The 20,452-nt window shown below is 40.6% G+C and overlaps 1 protein-coding gene across 1 annotated transcript in view; it reads left to right on the top strand.

Annotated features, from left to right (window-relative positions):
- KHDRBS3 (KH RNA binding domain containing, signal transduction associated 3) overlaps positions 1 to 16,092 on the top strand; it is a 222,333-nt gene extending 206,241 nt beyond the window's left edge. The window contains exons 8-9 of the mRNA XM_065399700.1: positions 13,664 to 13,722; positions 16,001 to 16,092. Of these exons, the coding sequence (XP_065255772.1) occupies positions 13,664 to 13,722; positions 16,001 to 16,092 (151 nt within the window). The remainder of the gene's footprint in view (positions 1 to 13,663; positions 13,723 to 16,000) is intronic.
- The last annotated feature ends 4,360 nt before the right edge of the window (positions 16,093 to 20,452 follow it).

The raw sequence follows: 20,452 nt of genomic DNA, 5'->3' as shown, positions 1-20,452 counted from the left end.
AGAATGACCAGGGAGATTGAAGTGTTCACTTACTGGCTTATGTATGTTACCATTCCTGACGTCCGATTTCTGTCCATTTATTCTTTTGCGGAGGGACTGTCCGGTTTGGCCAATGTACATGGCAGAGGGGCATTGCTGGCACATGATGGCATATATAACATTAGTGGATGTGCAGGTGAATGAGCCCTTGATGGTGTGGCTGATGTGGTTGAGTCCTCTGATGGTGTCGCCAGAGTAGATATGGGGACAGAGTAGGCAACGAGGTTTGCTACAGGGATTGGTTTCTGGGTTGGTGTTTCTGTGGTGTGGTGTGTAGTTGCTGGTGAGTATTTGCTTCAGGTTGGGGGGTTGTCTGTAAGCAAGGACTGGCCTGCCTCCCAAGGTCTGTGAGAGTGAGGAATCATTTTCCAGGATAGGTTGTAGATCGTGGATAATGCGCTGGAGAGGTTTTAGCTGGGGGCTGTATGTGATGGCCAGTGGTGTTCTGTTATTGTCCCTGTTGGGCCTGTCCTGTAGTAGGTGATTTCTGGGTACCCGTCTTGCTCTGTCAATCTGTTTCCTCACTTCCCCAGGTGGGTATTGAAGTTTTACAAATGCTTGATAAAGATCTTGTAGGTGTTTGTCTCTGTCTGAGGGGTTGGAGCAAATTCGGTGTATCTTAGGGCTTGGCTGTAGACAATGGATCGTGTGATGTGTCTTGGATGGAAGCTGGAGGCATGTAGGTACGTATAGCGGTCAGTAGGTTTCTGGTATAGGGTGGTGTTTATGTGACCATCACTTATTTGCACTGTAGTGTCCAGGAAGTGGATCTCTTGTGTGGACTGGTCCAGGCTGAGGTTGATGGTAGGGTGGAAATCGTTGAAGTCCAGGTGGAATTCTTCAAGGGCATCCTTTCCGTGGGTCCATATGATGAAGATGTCATCAATGTAGCGCAAGTAGAGGAGGGGCACTAGGGGACGAGAGCTGAGGAAGCGTTGTTCTAAGTCAGCCATAAAAATGTTGGCATACTGTGGGGCCATGCGGGTACCCATAGCAGTGCCACTGACTTGAAGGTATAAGTTGTCCCCAAATCTGAAGTGGTTGTGGGTGAGGACAAAGTCACAAAGCTCAGCCACCAGGTGTGCTGTGGCCTCATCAGGGATACTGTTCCTGACAGCTTGTAGTCCATCCTCATGTGGAATATTGGTGTAAAGTGCTTCTACATCCATGGTGGCCAGGATGGTGTTTTCAGGAAGAACACCAATGCATTGTAGTTTCCTCAGGAAGTCGGTGGTGTCTCGAAGATAGCTGGGAGTGCTGGTAGCATAGGGTCTGAGGAGAGAGTCCAAATAGCCAGATAATCCTGCTGTAAGAGTGCCAATGCCTGAGATGACGGGGCGTCCAGGGTTTCCGGGTTTATGGATCTTGGGTAGCAGATAGAATACCCCTGGTCGGGGTTCTGGGGGTGTGTCCATGTAGATTTGTTCCCGTACTGTAGCTGGGAATTTCTTGAGCAGATGGTGTAGTTTCTTTTGGTATTCCTCAGTGGGATCAGAGGATAGTGGCCTGTAGAATGTGGTCTTGGAGAGTTGCCTGGCAGCCTCCTGTTCATAATCCGACCTGTTCATTATGACTACAGCACCTCCTTTGTCAGCCCCTTTGATGATAATGTCAGAGTTGTTTCTGAGGCTGTGGATGGCATTGCGTTCTGTACGGCTGAGGTTATGGGACAAGTGATGTTGTTTGTCCACAATTTCAGCCTGTGCACGTCTGTGGAAGCACTCTATGTAGAGGTCCATTCTGTCATTTCGACCATCAGGAGGAGTCCACGCAGAGTTCCTCTTCTTGTAGTGTTGGTAGGAGGGTTCCTGTGGGTCAGTGCACTGTTCAGTGGTGCGTTGAAAATATTCCTTGAGTCGGAGATGACGAAAGTAGGCTTCCAGATCACCGCAGAACTGTATCGTGTTTGTGGGGATGGTGGGACAGAAAGAGAGTCCCCGAGATAGGACAGACTCTTCTGCTGGGCTAAGTGTGTGGTTGGAAAGATTGACAATGTTGTTAGATGAGTTGAGCGTACCACTGTTGTAGCCCCTTGTGGCAGGTAGGAGTTCAGATAGCTTACTGTCCTTTTTCCTCTGTAGAGAAGTGAAGTGGGCATTGTAAATGGCTTGTCTCATTTTTGTAAAGTCCAGCCACGTGGAAGTTTGTGTGGAAGGTTGGTATTGTATGAGAGTCTCCAGTTCTGAGAGCTCATTCTTGATCTTCTCCTGTCTGCTGTACAGGATGCTGATCAGGTGGTTCCTCAGTTTCTTTGAGAGTGTGTGGCACAGTCTCTCACCATAGTCAGTGTAGTATGTTGATTGCAATGGATTTTTTACCTTCAGTCCATTTGGTATGATGTCCATCTGTTTGCATTTGGAGAGGAAGATGATGTCTGTCTGTATCTGTATCTGTGGAGAGGAAGATGATGTCTGTCTGTATCTGTCCCTCCGCAAAAGAATAAATGGACACAAATCGGACGTCAGGAATGGTAACATACATAAGCCAGTAAGTGAACACTTCAATCTCCCTGGTCATTCTATTACAGATTTAAAAGTCACTATCATTGAACAAAAAAACTTCAGAAACAGACTTCAAAGAGAAACAGCAGAACTAAAATTCATTTGCCAATTTAACACCATTAATCTGGGTTTGAATAGGGACTGGGAGTGGCTGGCTCATTACAGAAGCAGCTTTTCCTCTCCTGGAATTGACACCTCCTCATCTATTATTGGGAGTGGACTATATCCACCCTGATTGAATTGGCCCTGTCAACACTGGTTCTCCACTTGCGAAGTAACTCCCTGCTCTCCATGGGTCAGTATATAATGCCTGCATCTGTAACTTTCACTCTATGCATCCGAAGAAGTGAGGTTTTTACCCACGAAAGCTTATGCCCAAATAAATCTGTCTTTAAGGTGCCACCAAACTCCTTGTTGTTTTAATGGATTACTTGTCACTTCTTCCACCATGCCTTGCACTAGCCCAGAACTACCAACTGGCTGCCTATGAACTACACTTCAAAGCAACCTCTAGGCACTGACTGGGGAAAAGGGCTTCCAGAATATTCTTCTCTTTGCACTCCAGTGACCAGCCCTATCAGAGTTAACAGTCTGGGTTTCTCCCCAAACTACGAACTGCCATTCTGAGACTACTTCCTCTCCCTCAGCAATCATGCCCCCTGTAACATGGTCTGTTAGAGAATACTTTGATATGTGGTAATACTGATCCTGGAGGATTATTTCATCAGCCTTAAAGGGTCATTATATCCCAATTCATCAACAATAGTATATTTTTAGAGTACACCCATGTACACTATGCAAAAATATGGAATATGTTCACTGTCTGGTGTTGATGTAAAGGTACTGATCCTCTGATTGTCCAGATAGCAAATATCCTTATAAGATGGGCTGGACTTGGGAATGAATGCCAGCCCTTTATAAGTCCACTCTTCTGGAGATAACTGTCACTTAGGCCTTGGCTACACTCGCGGATTCACAGCGCTGCCGCGGTAGCGCTGTGAAGCGCAAGTGTAGTCGCGCCGCCAGCGCTGCGAGAGCTCTCTCGCAGTGCTGCAAGTACTCCACCTCTCCAAGGGGAATAGCTTGCAGCGCTGCGAGGGAGCGTGCAGCGCTGCAATCGCTGATTACACTGGCGCTTTACAGCGCTGCACTCGCTGCGCTCAGGGGGGGTGTTTTTTCACACCCCTGAGCGCAGCAAGTGCAGCGCTGTGAATTGCCAGTGTAGCCAAGGCCTTAGGGAACATCCAGCCATCTCCAGCAATAACAGGCTGTAGTTAAAGCCAGCAATCAAGCTGCCATTTCTCTTTGAGGCATGAGCTTGGTGCTGAAAGCCCTTACTAAACTGACGAAGTGGGCATTCACCCACAAAAGCTTATGCTCCAGTACCTCTGTTACTCTTAAAGGTGCCACAGGATCCTTTGTTGCTTTTTACTAAACTGTTGTTTGTATCTGAATGAAAAATCACTCTGTAGCTATGGTCTACCAAAGTTTTATTTTTAGAAGCAGTCTGCACAGCAAAAAGAATTGGAGAACTTAGGCCCTGTTCTACACAATCTTCTACACTTATAAATTCAGTTCATTAGAGACACATTTTTCACACTGCACCAGGAAAGGACAGGCTATTGCAGGTCCACATTATGTACCATGTTGTTTACTTGGATAAAACAGTTCATCCAAGTGGCTTACTTGTGTGGTGATAAGGAAGCGACAGAATCTCTCAAAGCTCACTCTGCTTGATCAGTGGTGACTTCTTAAACAGAGAAATTAGACACTACCCTCTTGGCAATATGTAAACTACTTACTTGGGTCTCACTTCACACTCTCTCTAAGCATTATAGGATTAATGTCCAGACCTCAGCAATTAGGAGCAGCATACTGAAGTCTATTGTTGGATGCTAATCCCTTCATACTGTTGTGTACATACTGCTTTGTGAGGTTCCAAGTTTTTAGCTTGGCACAGAAAATCAAAGAGAATGGGATTTTTTTCCTACCTAATAATTTAATTTTCTTTACTATATTTCAGGCTCTCCCTTCCCTTCAGCCTAAGATACTACACTTGTACTATCAAAATCCTGGTAGTTACATACACACAAACAGATGTAGATATTAGATATATGAATGTACAGAAGCATCTGGTAGATAGTTAAAATTCTAATGGCAGTCAGACTAGATTCAGAATTAAAGTTCATAGAATATCAAGGTTAGAAGGGACCTCAGGAGGTCATCTAGTCTAACCCATTGCTCAAAGCAGGACCAATCCCCAGACAGATTTTTGCCCCAGATCCCTAAATGGTCCCCTCAAGGATTGAACTCACAACCCTGAGTTTAGCAGGCCAATGCTTAACCCACTGAGCTATCCCTTCCCCAATTACATGAAGTTATATAGTGTTGAGAAAATATGGCCTTAGTGCTTTCAAAGCTTCAGCCAACATGGGAGAGCAATATATTTATAAATAGGGCCCTACCAAATTCACAGTCCATTTTGGTCAATTTCACAGTCATAGGATTTTAAAAAATCATAAATTTCATGATTTCAACTATTTAAATCTGAAATTTCACAGTCTTGTAATTGTAGGGGTCCTGACCCAAAAAGGAGTTATGGAAGGATCACAAGGTTATTGTAGGGGGGATTGCAGAACTGCTACCCTTACTTCTGTGCTGCTGCTGGCAGTAGTGCTGCCTTCAGAGCTGGAGAGCGGCAGCTGCTGGCTTGGATCCCAGTTCTGAAGGCAGAGCCGCCTCCAGCAGCAGTGCAGAAGTAAGGATGGCATGGTATGGTATTGCCACCCTTACTTCTGCACTGCTGTTGGTGGGGAGCTGCCTTCAGAGCTGGGTGCCTGGCTCTGAAGGCAGCGCAGAAATAAGGGTGGCAATACCATGCCTCTCCCCCCCTAAAATAACCTTGCAACCCCCCTGCAACCCCCTTTTAGGTCAGGTCCCAATTTGAGAAACACTGGCCTCCCCTGTGAAATCTGTATAGTATAGGGTAAAAGCACACAAAAGACCAGATTTCATGGGGGGAGACCAGATTTCACAGTCTGTGACATGTTTTTCATGGCCGAGAATTTGGTAGGGCCCTATTTATAATCAGAGCAGACATCACCAAAAAAGTTTCAGAGTACTGTCTCCATCTGCTGGTAGGAAGGAGCTATTCTCAGACATCTGGGCAGCATAGAAAATCTCAGAAAGAAAATTGTCAGGAAAGAAAATTTTCGTATTTTAAAAATTATTCAGCAATACTGAATTATTGACAAAGCGGGTTTCAGATTTCCCCCTCCCATTCCAATGCTCTTGATTTAGACCATTTAAAAACAAATACAAACTTCAGGCAATCTTTGACCAGCATCTTTAAATGCTGACGCACTTGTTGCTCTAACATGTGAAAAAGATGTGCATCCAGGTTGTTTACAAATTCAGAGAATTAAACTTTTTATTTAGTTAATTATTTTATATTTTAATGCTTTTGAAAGTGTTTGAGAGTTTTGGAAACCAAAGATCCCTTTATTCGCATAACAGGCTTACCATGGGTCCTCTGCATAGGTGTAAATTATACCCGTTGTGAGGAATGTGATGGCCATAAAAATAGAAATTACTTGATTGTTTCAGCTAATGAATTAAAACATTTAATTTGAAAGGAACCTTAAGTTATAATAGAGCAGACTCTTTGTGAAATGCGCTCAGCTCTGTCAATAGTAAATATCTATAACAGGGGTCGGCAACCTTTCAGCAGTGGTGTGCCGAATCTTCATTTATACACTTTAATTTAAGGCTTCGCGTGCCGGTAATACATTTTAACGCTTTTTAGAAGGTCTCTCTATAAATCTATAATATATAACCAAACTACTGTTATATGTAAAGTAAACAAGGTTTTCAAAATGTTTCAGAAGCTTTATTTAAAATTAAATTAAAATGCAGATCTTATCAGTTTAGTGTGATCCTTGCCCTTGCTTTTCCTTGCTGAGTTTTCCAATGTCTGGCACGTATTTGGATACTTTAAGCTGCACACAGGCTTCTGAGTGATCAGTTTTTAACCGGCTCCGAGAGGGACAGAGGACAGATTTCATGTGTGAAAATACCTGTTCACACAGGTATGTGGATCCAAATGCTGAAAGCATTGCAAATGCAATTTTCTTCAAACAGTTAAATTTCACTGGCAGGGACGTCCAGCAGGTCAGAATAGAGGCCCCATGATCTCTCTTGGTAGCTTCAAGTGCGCTCCGCAGATCCACAAACTTTGATGTCCACAATTCTGAGCTTTTTAACTGAATGAGTTACATTTCGAAATCTTCAACACCCATCCACTGAAATACAGACAAATCCAAGTCCCTTTCGTTGAACTTTTCAGGTTTAATTAGAAAAGAAAGCATTGGGCCAAATCGCTGGAAATCTTGAAATCTGTCAGAAAATTCTGATTCCAGTTCTTGCATGTACTTTCCAATCTCATCGACACTGACAGTGCAACGTGTCGATAGCTCTTTTATGTGTTGGAAGTAGTGGAAAGTAGAAGTTTGAATAACCCTAGAAAAAACTGCTAGTTTCACAACAAATGCTTTCCAGGTTTCATAAAGATCCAGAACTGTTTGCCCTGCACCCTGGAGACAGAGGTTGAGTTCGTTCAGGTGAGCAGTGAAATCAGTTAGGAACATGAACTTACACAGCCATTTGTCATCATCCAGTTCGGGGTAGTTTTGTTCTTTTTCCGACAAAAAGGCCTTGATTGCCTCAAAACAGTTTAAAAAGCGCACCAAAACCTTGCCACGACTTAGCCACCGAATGTTGCTGTGAAGTGGGATGTCGTTATAAGCACTATCCATCTCTTCTAGCAGTGCTTTAAATTGTCTGTGAGTCAAAGCAGATCGAGCAACAAGGAAATTCACAATTTGCACCACTGTATTCATCACATTATTAAGCTCTGAATTAGAAATTTTTGCACACAGGTTTTCTTGATGGATGATACAGTGAAATTTGACTGTCGGATGGACAATTTGATCTTCAAGTAACTTTACAAATCCCTCCTGTTTTCCAACCATGGCAGGAGCACCATCTGTTGTCACACAAAATATTTTTCTGATGTCAACTCCTCGTTCTTCAAAATGGTTTACAAAACTTTCCAGTATATCTTCCCCCTTTGTTGTGCCATGCAGGGGTTTTAGGCAACAACGTTCCTCTTGGATTTCATCGGAAGCACAGTATCTTGCAACAATTGCCAAACGTGGAACGTCGTTTATATCCACGCTCTCATCAACTGCAACACTAAACACTGCTGTGTCTTTCAATGCAGTCGTCTGCTTTTCCTTAATGTTTTCTGCCATTTCACTTATACGTCTCTCAACTGTTCTGGCAGAGATGGGCAGTTCTTTTATTCTAGATATGATTGTATCTTTATTTGGCAAATCATTGAACAAAATCTCTGAACTGCTGAGAAAACCTTTTTATATATTCCCCATCTGTAAACGGCTTTCCGTTTTTTGCAATGCACTGTACAATCTTGTAACTTCCTTCTGTAGCTTGATTTTTACTTACACTTAAGCTTTTAAAAACACTGCTTTGCTTCTCATAGGCTGCTACTGCCTTTTTGATTGATTCAGTCTTGTCTGCTTCATCAAGAAAGGTTTTCTCGTGCTTCGTTTCAAAATGTCATCGAACACTTGATGTGCGACAAACAATACCTTCATAACAGAAAGCACAAATAGCATGGTCCTTCTTTTCAATAAATCCAAATGCATCTGTCCAAGCAGGCTGAAATGATAGGACATCTAGCTTCGCTTTCTTAGGAGCTGCCATTTTGTCAAATGTTCCCTTCAACTCTCAGTGGGAAAAAAAATGGCAATAGAAGGCAGGCACAAGTCCAAGGCAGTGTGGTCTAAGATAAGCAATTTTAAGATGGGGTGCTGAGCTGCACCCCCTCTTGCCTGGCGTGCAACCCTCACTGTCCCAGGCTGGGGACAGTGGGCCACAGCAGGGAGGCTGAAGAGGACTGATCCAAGGCCAGGAGCAGAGCCCAGGGTGGCCTGCTGGGACTCCAGGCCCGAAAGCAGGCTGAGCAAGGGCTGGAAACCAAGATTGGAAGCTGAGGTGAGTGGAGTAGGTGGCTGGTAGGCCTGAGCAGGGCTGGAGGCCTGGACCCTGTCTGCAAGGGAGCCTCCAACCGGAAGCAAGGTGAGTGGAGCTGCGCGGTAGGGACCCCTGCTGGCGAGGGGCCAGCAGCCAGAACCCCAGAACAGCGACTAGCTCAGCCTGCGGCCACTGTGGGGTTTCTGCCCCAGCTCCTGCCAGCTGAGGTCTCAGCCCACTGCCAGCCTGGGGTTCCTTCACCCAGGCCGGCAGCGGGTGCTGAGTGGGACCAGCGGTGGGACCCGGCTGGCAAGGGGCCAGCAGCAGGAACTCCAGAGCAGGGCGGGCTGAGCGGCTCAGCCCGACCCCGCTCTGGGGTTTTGGTTGCAGGCTCCTGCCAGCTGGGATCTCAGCCCGCTGCCAGCCTGAGGTTCCTTCTCCCCCGGCCAGCAGCGGGTGCTGAGTTGGACCCGCGGGGACCCCCGCTGGCAGGAGCCGGCAGCGGGAACTCCAGAGCGGGGTGGGCTGAGCAGCTCAGCTCGACCCCCGCTCTGTGGTTTCGGTTGCAGGCTCCTGCCAGCTGGGATCTCAGCCCGCTGCTAGCCTGGGGGAAGGAACCCCAGGCCAGCAGCTGATGCTGAGTTGGACCCGCGGCGGGACCCTAGCTGGCAGGAGCCGGCAGCCCACGCTGCGTGCCAGGAAAAATCGGCTCACATGGCAACTTTGGCACGCGTGCCGTAGGTTGCCGACCCCGATCTATAAGTAAATATCTATAAAAGGAAAGTTATCAAAAACTAAATCTTTCGCTCCTGGATGAGACAGTTCTTCTGTAGGTGATTTTAGTACCTTCATATTTTATATGAGATGCTTCCAAAGAGGATGGATATATACTAATTAATCCAAGAAAATACAGGGTGTTAGCTTTTGAATTCAAGCATTGCTTAGAGTCTGCAGTTATAGAGGTAGAGCCCCATATTTTTCTCAAATACACAATAACCAGAAATAAAACAAAAAAACTACATATAAAATGAAAACAAAAAACAAAAAGACGAAGCTTCTTATTAACCATGGGAGATTCAGTGGCCAGTGTCAGCACCCACAGGTACAAACAGTGAGCTAATAGGATCACTTTATGGAGTGCACCAGCCTGGGGAAGGGCCTGCCAGGATCACATGCATTCATGGTGCATGTGTACTGTGCGTACTGAGGCAGGGCTGGCAGGAGGATTTGGCAGCCGCATGAAGAGTGCAGGAGAGAGACAGATACCTGACTGAGGCAGCCATTGTGGTGAGGGAGCTAGGGAGAGCGGGTGCTCAACCTCTCCTGACCACGACTATGAAGGGAGTCGTGGCACTGCATTTTCCCCTCCTTCCATGGGATGGAGTGATGAGTCCTGGCTGGGCACTAGGCATCACTGCAGAGGAGTCAGGGCACGGGTTGGGTATTGAGACGATGGTGCCTGGACCTCAGGCAGAGGTTGGAGGAGTCGAGGCAGGCGGGGGAGGGATGTCTAAGGCTCAGAGGGGCAAGGGTTGGGGGGGCAGGTGGAGTCAGGGTTGTTGGGGGGAGAGGTGTTATATTAATGTAGATGTTATAAAGAGGCCCAAGGAGTCAAAGGTGTTTCCATGACCCTGTCAATGTCCAACATTAACAATGTTAAACAAGATTCAGGATTTTGTATACAGAGCCCTCAGCCTGCTTAGAACCATTGACAAACACACCATTAAAATTCCTTTTAATCTTTAATTAAAGATACAGAAAAGAGAGAAAAACAGTTAAAGCATTTAACATATAGAGTATTAAGTAAATTTTATTCTAACAACAACCCGTGTTCCCTTTCCCTTTAGCTGGAAAGAGTTTTTAAAAGGAAACCCTCCCCTCACCCTACCCCATATTATAGTCTTTTCGGTGGTATTTAAAATGGCAATAACTGTCCTTTCTAGGGAAATGAGAAAAAGTTAGTTGAAATGGGCTGGAGCTATCATTGTTGCTGTTGTTATTGAAGTCCAGTCCTGTTTTCTAGAAGACAAAGCAAGACAAACACAAGAGGGGAAAGAAGAGGGGAAAGAAGAGAACAGCAAAGATAGAAAATGCAGCCTCTGTCTTTGGTGCTGACTCACTTGCAGCCTCACTGCTGGAGAAACACGGGCACAGCATGTGATCTTACTAGCCATATTGAGACCTGGCAAACTTGTACCAATGTTGGGCTGTTCAGGGAATTGCATTTAGCTGCCTTTTTCTGGTCAAAGGCTCACAGCGGTGTTGCAAAATATACAGTCTTGGCCAGCTAAGCCAGACTCCTCTTAGACACAAGGAAAAGGAGAGATAGGAAAGAAAAGAAATAAGGTGGGGAAGGAAAAAGGACACATGGAGAGGGGGATGGCAAAGTCTCACTTCCCAGGTGGTGTTTGGAGACTTAGCCGGAGCTAGTGGAGTGACAATGAAATTTGGCTCCCTCTCTCTGGCCCAGCCTGGTCAGGACATTTCTCAGGATTAGGACAAAGAAGGTCAGGGGTCCAATGAAACAGTGGGAGTGACAGTTGTCATGGTGACATCCCTCCTTCCCCTTTTCTAGTTCTTCAGTCAGCCAGCATTTGCTTCTGTTCTTCCCTTAATTTTTCCCAAAAAGTATTTTTCTTTTAAAAAAAACAAATGGAGTGATAGGTGGAATAGCCCATTCTCTCATTATTTTGTTCATTAATTAGACCTCATATTGTTCATTGATTTCTGGTCCAACACTTCTCTTGTTTACCAGACATGATGTTAACTCAGTCCTTGAGTTATATCAATAGGCCTTTTTGTTTGGACTAATTTAGTCTTTTTGTGTCCCTTTTGCACCGTTTTTCCATTTGTCGTTATAAGTTAACATGACATTTTATAAACTGTCATGTCTTACAATTAAGTTTACAATGCGTGTAAATGTGTAGGCCCAGTTATTACAACAGAGGGCAAAGGGGGCGGATTGTGAGGATTTGGGGATAAAACAAAATAACGCGAAATTCCCAAAAAATAAAATGAAAAAATTATAAAAATAAAAGAATTTCACGTGGCTCCAATTATAGGAAGGCCTGCGATATATAGGTAGTCTTACCGTTTTTTATATTTTCTCCTTTCCTCAGTCCTCCCTACAACCATTTACACAAAATATGTTCACTGTGTTACAAACATTCCATTGCCCTTTTGTGTAAAATTTCATATTTGTGTATAGACTCTCAAGTTCAGACAGAAGTCAGTCATGCAAGGGTTTAGCAGCATTACTTTGTTATAGAGCCTGAGAGGAGAGGGTGCAGGGAAGAGAGAGAGCATTGCACTTCCTTAAGCAACTTTGAGCACTTTACATTATTATTTGACCCGATTATTAATGTTGAACAGTCTGTCAGGTAATAAAGTTAAATTTTGATGTACTTATAATGCAAATAAGTGATTTTCTCCCTTCCAGTGTTTATTGGTTTTGCGGTTTACATGCCATAAAATGTGAGTCATTTTTTGTTTAATAGACATTTTAGGTCTGTGAAATGAAACACTGCAAAAGTAATTCTGACAGGATTGACAGGCACAGGGATGGGGCTCAGCTGCTATAGACCTCTAGACTTGATGACAGTCTTACAATAAATAATCTGATGCTGTGTGAAATGATAGAGAATGTCAATTTAAAGTTCTTGATTGTCAAAACTAAGATTGTTTTATCACTGAACTGTTGCAGGACAAATTTATGCTACTTTGTATGCTTCACATTTTTGTCCTTAATATACAGGTCTGTATCACGTGGGCTGACAAACCATAGATGAGAATTTTAGCTCTTATATAGGTCTTCAGAATTTTACAGTGCAGACACTAGTAGAATTTTTAGTTCAGGCACCTTTAGACTGGCAATAACAGAGACTCATTCACTGCTCTTATTGTTTTGTATTTGCATATGTCCGAATTTTTACACTTTTGGCCCAGGTATTTTCCAAAATTTGACAACTCTATTTCATTACCTGTCTCAGCTCTGTAGTTCTTTCTGCAAGTTAAATGCAACTGCAATACATGTATTGTTTACTCTGTACATAAAAAGATTATGTGAGAGCCTGGCATTTACCTCTACCTGCGAACTCCTGGTAAAACTACAAATTGCTTTGGATTGACTTGGATTTTACTTTGTGTTAGTTAGCACTTGTTAGCCAACATAAGATAAGAACACAGCCTTTTTTCCTAGTGAAGACAAGGCTTTGGTTGTAGCAGTTTGTAATTTAGTTACTTTCCAAATAGCCATGTGTTCCACACTGGCTCTGGATTTATCTGGCTACTGGATACCAAACTACCACAATCACCCATTTTGTATTTTAAATGGTGTTTCTTATTTGTTGCTTAGTGTCCTGCAAACATCCCATAGGCCAGGGGTCAGCAACCTTTCAGAAGTGGTGTGCCGAGTCTTCATTTATTCACTCTGATTTAAGGTTTCGTGTGCCAGTAATACATTTTAACATTTTTAGGTCTCTTTCTATAAGTCTATAACAAATAACTAAACTATTTTTGTATGTAAAGTAAATAAGGTTTCTTAAATGTTTAAGAAGCTTCATTTAAAATTAAATTAAAATGCAGAGCCCCCCAGACCAGTGGCCAGGACCCGGGCAATGTGAGTGCCACTGAAAATCAGCTCGCGTGCCGCCTTCGGCACATGTGCCATAGATTGCCTACCCCTGCCGTAGGCATTTGATCACATGTAAAATATTTTTTAAAGCAATAATCATACAAAAGGTTATACATAGTTATGAACGTCTGGACCATAAAAACATTGTGGGATGTTGTCCCTGTAAAATAAGCTAGGGCACCGAGCAGCTGCGCAGTGTCAAGATTTAGATGATTTTGCATGCCTTCTGGCAGAAACTTAGGCACCGACAGCATCAGGTGGCAGCTAAACAATGGTTTTTTGAATGTCACTGCCACCTAAATGAGGGACTTTGGCACCTAAAAAGGCAAAGTGCCTAAGTCCCTTGTGAATCTAGTCCATCATGATTTAAGACATGTTGCTTAACACTACATTTCTAACAGCATTACTTACGTTGTCTGTCTTTTTTTTCATACAGTGGAACAGATTACTATGATTATGGACATGGACTTAGTGAGGAAACATATGATTCTTATGGTGAGTAGCTTTGTAAGTGGAATTATCAGTGTATTTTAAAGAATTTTGAAAAAAATCAATTTAAAACAAAAAATTTTTTTATGAAGAATGCTGCAATCCTGCATCAGGATCCACTTGCATCAACTCTTGTGCTGGTCTGGAGTCCCATTGTTATAGACGTTGAAGATTTATGGTTACTGAGACATATTTGTTGGTTTTTTTCGGGGGCGGGTGGGGGGGGTTGTTGTTTTTTGTAATTTTGTTTGCTATCTTTGCCATATAACAGTAAAAATAAGCACTAAGGGCTAGATTGTCCACCCTTACTCCTATTTACTACATTCCCCCAAATCAATGGGATTATTTTCAGCGTACAATAATATTTAGTGTGAGTAAGGATGGCAAAGAATTGGGCCATAAAACCTCAATTCAGCAGAGTACCTAAGCATATGCTTAATGTAAAGCATGTGCTTAAGACTCATTGAAGTCAGTGGGACTTGAGCATATGCTTAAGTTCTTTGCTGAATCAGGGCTGAATTGAGCACATTGCACACTTAGTTCATGGTCTTTTGGTGTATAAATTAATTTCCAAGCTCCAGTTCTGTAAACTCAAGCAGGTAGTAATTATATAAAAGTTATAAAGTATTTTAGGTATGTAATAGACACAAGGGTACTGGAGTACTTGTATGAAGGCAAGACAACACATAATAAAGCAAAAAGCATATGCCACAATGATAGGATTATTTTTTTCAAATCAGAAGTGCAGCGGTGACAGGTTTAATTAAAGGAATCTGTTATGGATTAGAAGCATAAAGCCTGTTAAAAGGCACCTTTACTTCATACCTCTGGCTAGAGATCAGAGAAATGCAGTTTTCGATCAGTCAGGAAGCTCAAAAACTCATGAATTGCCAGTGACTGGTGCAAGTGAATCATGACTGTGGTTAATGGATGTTATGACATTCTTTAGAACATAACTGAAAACCATTTCCTGGTGTATCTTTTGAAGTGCATTTTACGATGTCTCCTCCCTAAAGCAATGATGACCTCAGCTAAGATTTGTTTGTCATAACAAACACTTTGAACATATAAGTTTGCCACATGTCATCTACTGGAATTGATGCAAGTAACTTGAGGGAAAGTAATTGATTAGATGAGTGCATCAAAAGAGGAGGTCACTTCAAGCAATTTTTGCCCCTCACAGTTCTTTAAATTGGTCTCTGTGGACTGCATTGCTTAAATCATTGTATATTTCAGCATTAAAGTTAACTGTTTGACAGTAGGGGTCTGATTTCTCAGAGTATCTCACTAAGGGAAAAATCAATAGTGATAAAGCTTACAACCTGCCTAATGCAGGACACAAGATGTAACATTTTGTAGCATTACAGTATTTAAGGTAAAAAAATTAAAATTTTCTCATTAAATCTTTTGTTACTTAAAACTGATAGCTTGTTATTTGTCAGGGCAAACTTGTTTACCAGGAGTTTAGGTCAAAATGTTAAGTGTACCTCATCATATTTCGAGATTTGCAGTAAGATTGTTAGCACCTTGGGGAGCTATGTGTTTCTATGTCTAACACATTAGAACTCTGATTCGGTCCATTATTATTGTTAATAATACAGTTCAGTGTGTGTTGTGAAAATCTTTATTTGTGTGTTTATTCATTTTGTTGTTACAAGCGAGGAAAGCAATTTCCTTTGCTCTTTGAAGATTATTAAAAAAAAATCCAGCTCTGTAGATCTTGCGCTTTACAGGAAATGTATTTGTTTCTGTGAAATCCACTGTTATCTGAAATGCTGCGTTAGGTTGTGTTTTCAGAAGGGAAGCCACAGGTGTTCATAGTGGAATTATGAAACTTTTCACTTGTAGCTTTCTAATTCAAAGTAATCCTAAATTGGTAGTGGCCAAAAGAAGTTGGAGGGGAGGAGAGATTTATAGCTGTTCAGTAGCCTACATAGAATGTCATGTTTTTACTCCAGGTCCTGTTAGGATAAGTACCCACAACACAATCTACCACCAAAGTTGCACTCTTCTTTGCAACCTCATTAGAGGCCATACTGAATATTATAGGTGCCTAAACACATTCTCACCCCCAGCTAATCCCAGTCAGAACTGAGGCATGGTGGAAGAGCAGTTTGGGGAAGTTCACCAGTTCTTTGGCTAAATATTAGACTTCATTCGCTACAGCTGTCAGTGCAAAAGCACTGAACTCCAAAATTAAACTAAAAAAATTATAAGTAAAAACAAACACTGCCACAATGATCATTAGGAAAGGTCTAATTATGATTGCTTTTCTTTGTTTCAGGGCAAGAAGAATGGACCAACTCAAGACACAAGGCACCTTCAGCAAGGACAACAAAGGGAATCTACAGAGACCAGCCATATGCCAGATACTGATTGTACTGTCTGATGTTGTGAAATATCCAATCTCCACCAGTCCTGTATACTGTTCCAAGTAATTTTTTTCTATAAACAATCCCTTTTTAGTAAATCAACGTGTTTAAAAATTGAACGGCTGGACTGAACTTAAACTATTTTGTTGAAAGAACAACCTGGACAGAAAGATATGTAAAACAAGGAACTTTGTTATTTCCAGACTGTATTTGAAAAATAGGTGATCAAAAAAAATAACCTCTGATTAACTAGTGTTAAACAAAAACTAGGTTTACTAAATATGTTAATCCATTCTTTTAACATAAGCGTAACCTTTTATTTTAAAGGTTTTTCAGCAATTTAGTTCTTTTAGTTTTATTTTTCAACCATTTTGCTAGTTTTTTCTCTTGCAAACATGCGTAAAAAGGGAAGCAAATTACAAATGCAAATAATGTGGTATTTTGTAACTCAAGTCTTGAAATGTTCTGTAGTGTTAAGCAAAATTTACTCTTGCTTGATACTAAATAAACTTTTGAAAGAAAATCAGTGTGTGTGAGAGTAATTTTATGCTTTAGTTTATTTTATAATAAACCTTCATAAATAGTAGTAAACAGGGAGAAATTCATCTAACAATGATCAACATAAAACGCTCATACTAAACACTGTACAGCTTTTTTTTTTTAAAAATGGTATAAACCTAAATGTACATTTATATACTCACGATAGATTTAAATGCTGGTTAAATATCCAAATGGTATGGATCTGCTTGAATGCCACATATAAAAAAAATAATCTTGGTTAAAAATGGTTTAAAATAGCTAATGAATTTTCTGAAAAAGATGTGACTAGTTTTCATCTTGTTGAGCATTTTTTCACTAGTGCAACTTTGGAATTTTTATGAGAATTTTGGTACCTTAATGACCACCTCGCTCCGTGCTGGAAGCAATAAACACAAAGCTTTTAAAGACTTTCTGACTTGACTAATTGAGGTCGCTTTCGTCAGAGGCAGAGGATGTGTAACCCTTAAAACGGTCTTCATTTGCAAAGGTAAATAAATCAAATAAGATTTTAATCTCACTTAATTTATCTTAATATAACCAATAAAATCAGGGAGGATACAAATTAGAAAGTTTCATTTTAGATTTTAGAAAGGTTTTAAGCTCACCTAAATTCTCATTTTAAAAAGTTTAATTTGTTTTAGTAATCTAAAAAGCCTTAGCTCAGTCAGTTTAATTTGGACAAACTATTCCCTATTAAACAAATGTAAAACCTCATAACTAGTAGTTTGTAATACCTTATTTTTCCATAAATTCTAGTAACTGAGAACAGTGCTTAAACATTACAAATGTTTTCAAAAGCTTTTCCTTGAAGATTCAGTTTGTCTTTTTAATTATAGTTTAATTTGAATTGTTTGTTTGTAGTTTATATTTTAAAGTCTTCTTCTGTATTTAGTAAACAGATCTTTTCTCTTGTCAGGAAACGCTAAACATCTTGGGGAGCCAAGAGAACAAAAACCTAAATCTGTTGATGCTCTGGTATGTACCTATTCATATATTTTAAACTCTCTGATCAGTGATGTACCAGAGAAAAGAATTTTAAGGGCCTAATTCAAAACCCATTGAAACCAATGGAAAGACTGCCAATGACTTAGCAAAAATAACAGGAGTACTTGTGGCACCTTAGAGACTAACAAATTTATTAGAGCATAAGCTTTCGTGGGCTACAACCCACTTCTTCGGATGCATACTCTGAAAAATGACTTAGCGAGGCTCTGGGTTAATCCTTAAATAATCACTAAGGGCAGTGATTGTTTTGAATTCTGAAGTTACTTTAAGAATCTGCCAAAAAGAAAAGTACCTTTTTTCAGGCAGTCTGACATGTAAAGCTTAATATTGAACTGTCCCATTGTGCCCCTAGCTGTTGTTGGATTCTTTCTATTCTTCAGATTAAGAATTAACTTTGAAATATCAATTTCAGCTAACTAGGTAAAGGAATTGCTGATCTAATAGAGGAATGTAGAAGGAAATGAGTATAATTTTATGCCATCAGTCCCCCACAGAGAACTTCAATCCTGATAGAAAGTCATGTTGACAGATTCTATCAGAGAGGTCCCAATCTATAATTTTTCTGAGAATAACTTTGTGGAGAATAGTTTGATAGGAAAAAAAATTGGTACAGGATGACTTGGTGAACCAAAATGAACATTTCTGCACAAGAAACATGTTGAATACTGGTGAAGGGGAAAGTCAAATCCCTTAAAAATGTATTTACAGAGCTTGAATCTACTGCTTGTGTGCATGTTTGCTGTGGATTACTGTTTCTAATGAGGTTAGTCAGATACTAGGTTAAAAAATAATTCACCCAGATTTATGTGCTGTGCTATAAAAAAAAAATGACAGAAACTAGGACAGAAACTTTTAACTTTTGAGGGGTTTATTTCCTACTTTGAATGGTAGTTCTAGATACTAAGCCCATAAGAAACATTTAAATTCCAGGTTAATTGATTAATAAATGGCTCCTGGAGCTTTCAGCAACTTGGTGCCTTTAATTTGCAATTTGTAGTATAAATGGAGCTATATATTTTTAAATAATGCATACATAGTTACTGTTTAACACAGTAACATTAGGAGGTCTCTTCATTTGCATATACAAAACCTGCATTTGCACATGCAAAGTTTGCTGGAACAAATTCAAGACTTAGTTTAAGATTTAGCCAAAAGGCCCCATAAGACTTGTAAACGTTAAAAAGTTCAGCTGAGACTTCTATCTGCCTTGGCCAGAATAATTACAGAGATCCAAAATTAGTGAGCAAGGCTGACTCTTACAGCTGCTGCCATACCTAGGCACAATAGAGTGGGGGTATGTTGAAGCTGTCTTCTCTGAAAGTTCATAGCTTTCTGGGTCAAACACTTAATTACTACGTTAACATGATTTTGTCCATATCCTCAAAATAGCTTTTAAAAAAATAGTTTCAGTGTAAGAGTTAAGGTTGCATAAAAAGTCTGATGTTAATCCATATGCAATTTTTGAACCAATCAAATGAAAACTGCAGCCCTTACACACTTCAGCCCAATTTTAGTTAATAGTTCTTATTATGACTTTATCTAAATCTACACAGACTTCTACACAGAAGAACCCTTGTGAATAGTGACCATAGCATCACTATATTTTAAAAATATTTGGACAGGGAATATTTTTATAATTTATGTCCATATTTTTCATCTTTCTGCAAGGATTTGATTGCGCATCTTTTTTGTCAAAAACAAAAAATTGAAACTACATTGAAGCAGAATTTTAGACCCTTTTATAGGTTCAGTATTTTCAGTATAAATCTTTTCTCATTACTTTCTAAAATAGCACACTTTGACCTTATTTTCCTCTATTATATCTCCAGCTTTCTTTGGAATAATGGAATAACCTACCAAGGAAGGTAGTTTAGATATTAGATAATCCTGTTTCAGTGTGACAAACTTAATTACTAAGAAGAGCTAGTTCATTCAGTGTAGAATTTTATGTTCTCACGTCTCTTGGTCAATCACTCCATATCACTAGAGTCAAATCCAATAGCATAAGTGAATAATATCTTAACAATTGATTAATCATATAATTATTAATTTTTCCATATTGCACGCAGGCTTTATTGTCATCTGTGTACTAAATTTAAACAATTAGCTCCTTTTTTGCATTCTTTTCCATAAATCTACATACATTTATTGTATTTCCAATTATCTGTTTCCACTGCCTGTAATCTGACAGTCTCCAGAGAGTCAGTAATAATTATTTGTTTCCTGATGTACATAAACGTATTTTGTTTTCCTCTTTTCCAGGGACTTCTGTCGTGATTATTATGGACTGCTTAGACTATTATATTCACCAATGTGCCTAGTCAACGATGAAATCAGCTTTGGAATTTGAAAATGCAGTTCTGTTTCTCTTCCAGTATTTTACGTACTGTAGTACTAAAGTGTATCATATTATATCCTTTATTTTTAACAACTGCTATAAAAGCCCTTAATTGTTTAATGACCTAACAATGTTATTTATGTAGAAGTCAATAAAGAATCTCCATTTAAATCTCCAGTACAAAGCAATAATGCATCCTTATGTTCCTTCAGTGACTTTGTAATTCCTACACAGCAGCTATGAGCGAACCTTGTGTGGAGTTTTATGACTAGACCCATAGTTCACTTTTGGAAGTGGTTTATCTACTGTATGTGCGGCATGGACAAGTAAACATGAAAACAAGTGTGTTACACAGAAGCTATTGTATTGCTCATAGGCTAAGTGTAAACAGATGTGCCTGAAACAAGACTGATTAGTAGAGAGAGAAAAACCCAATTTCAATTTCCTTCACTAATTTGTTTATAGAACATGAAGGTCATAA

The sequence above is a fragment of the Emys orbicularis genome, chromosome 2 (genome assembly GCF_028017835.1).
Source record: "Emys orbicularis isolate rEmyOrb1 chromosome 2, rEmyOrb1.hap1, whole genome shotgun sequence".
Lineage (NCBI taxonomy): Eukaryota > Metazoa > Chordata > Testudines > Emydidae > Emys > Emys orbicularis.
The sequence above is the reverse complement of the archived record's forward strand: the minus strand, read 5'-3'. Positions and strand labels throughout refer to the sequence as shown.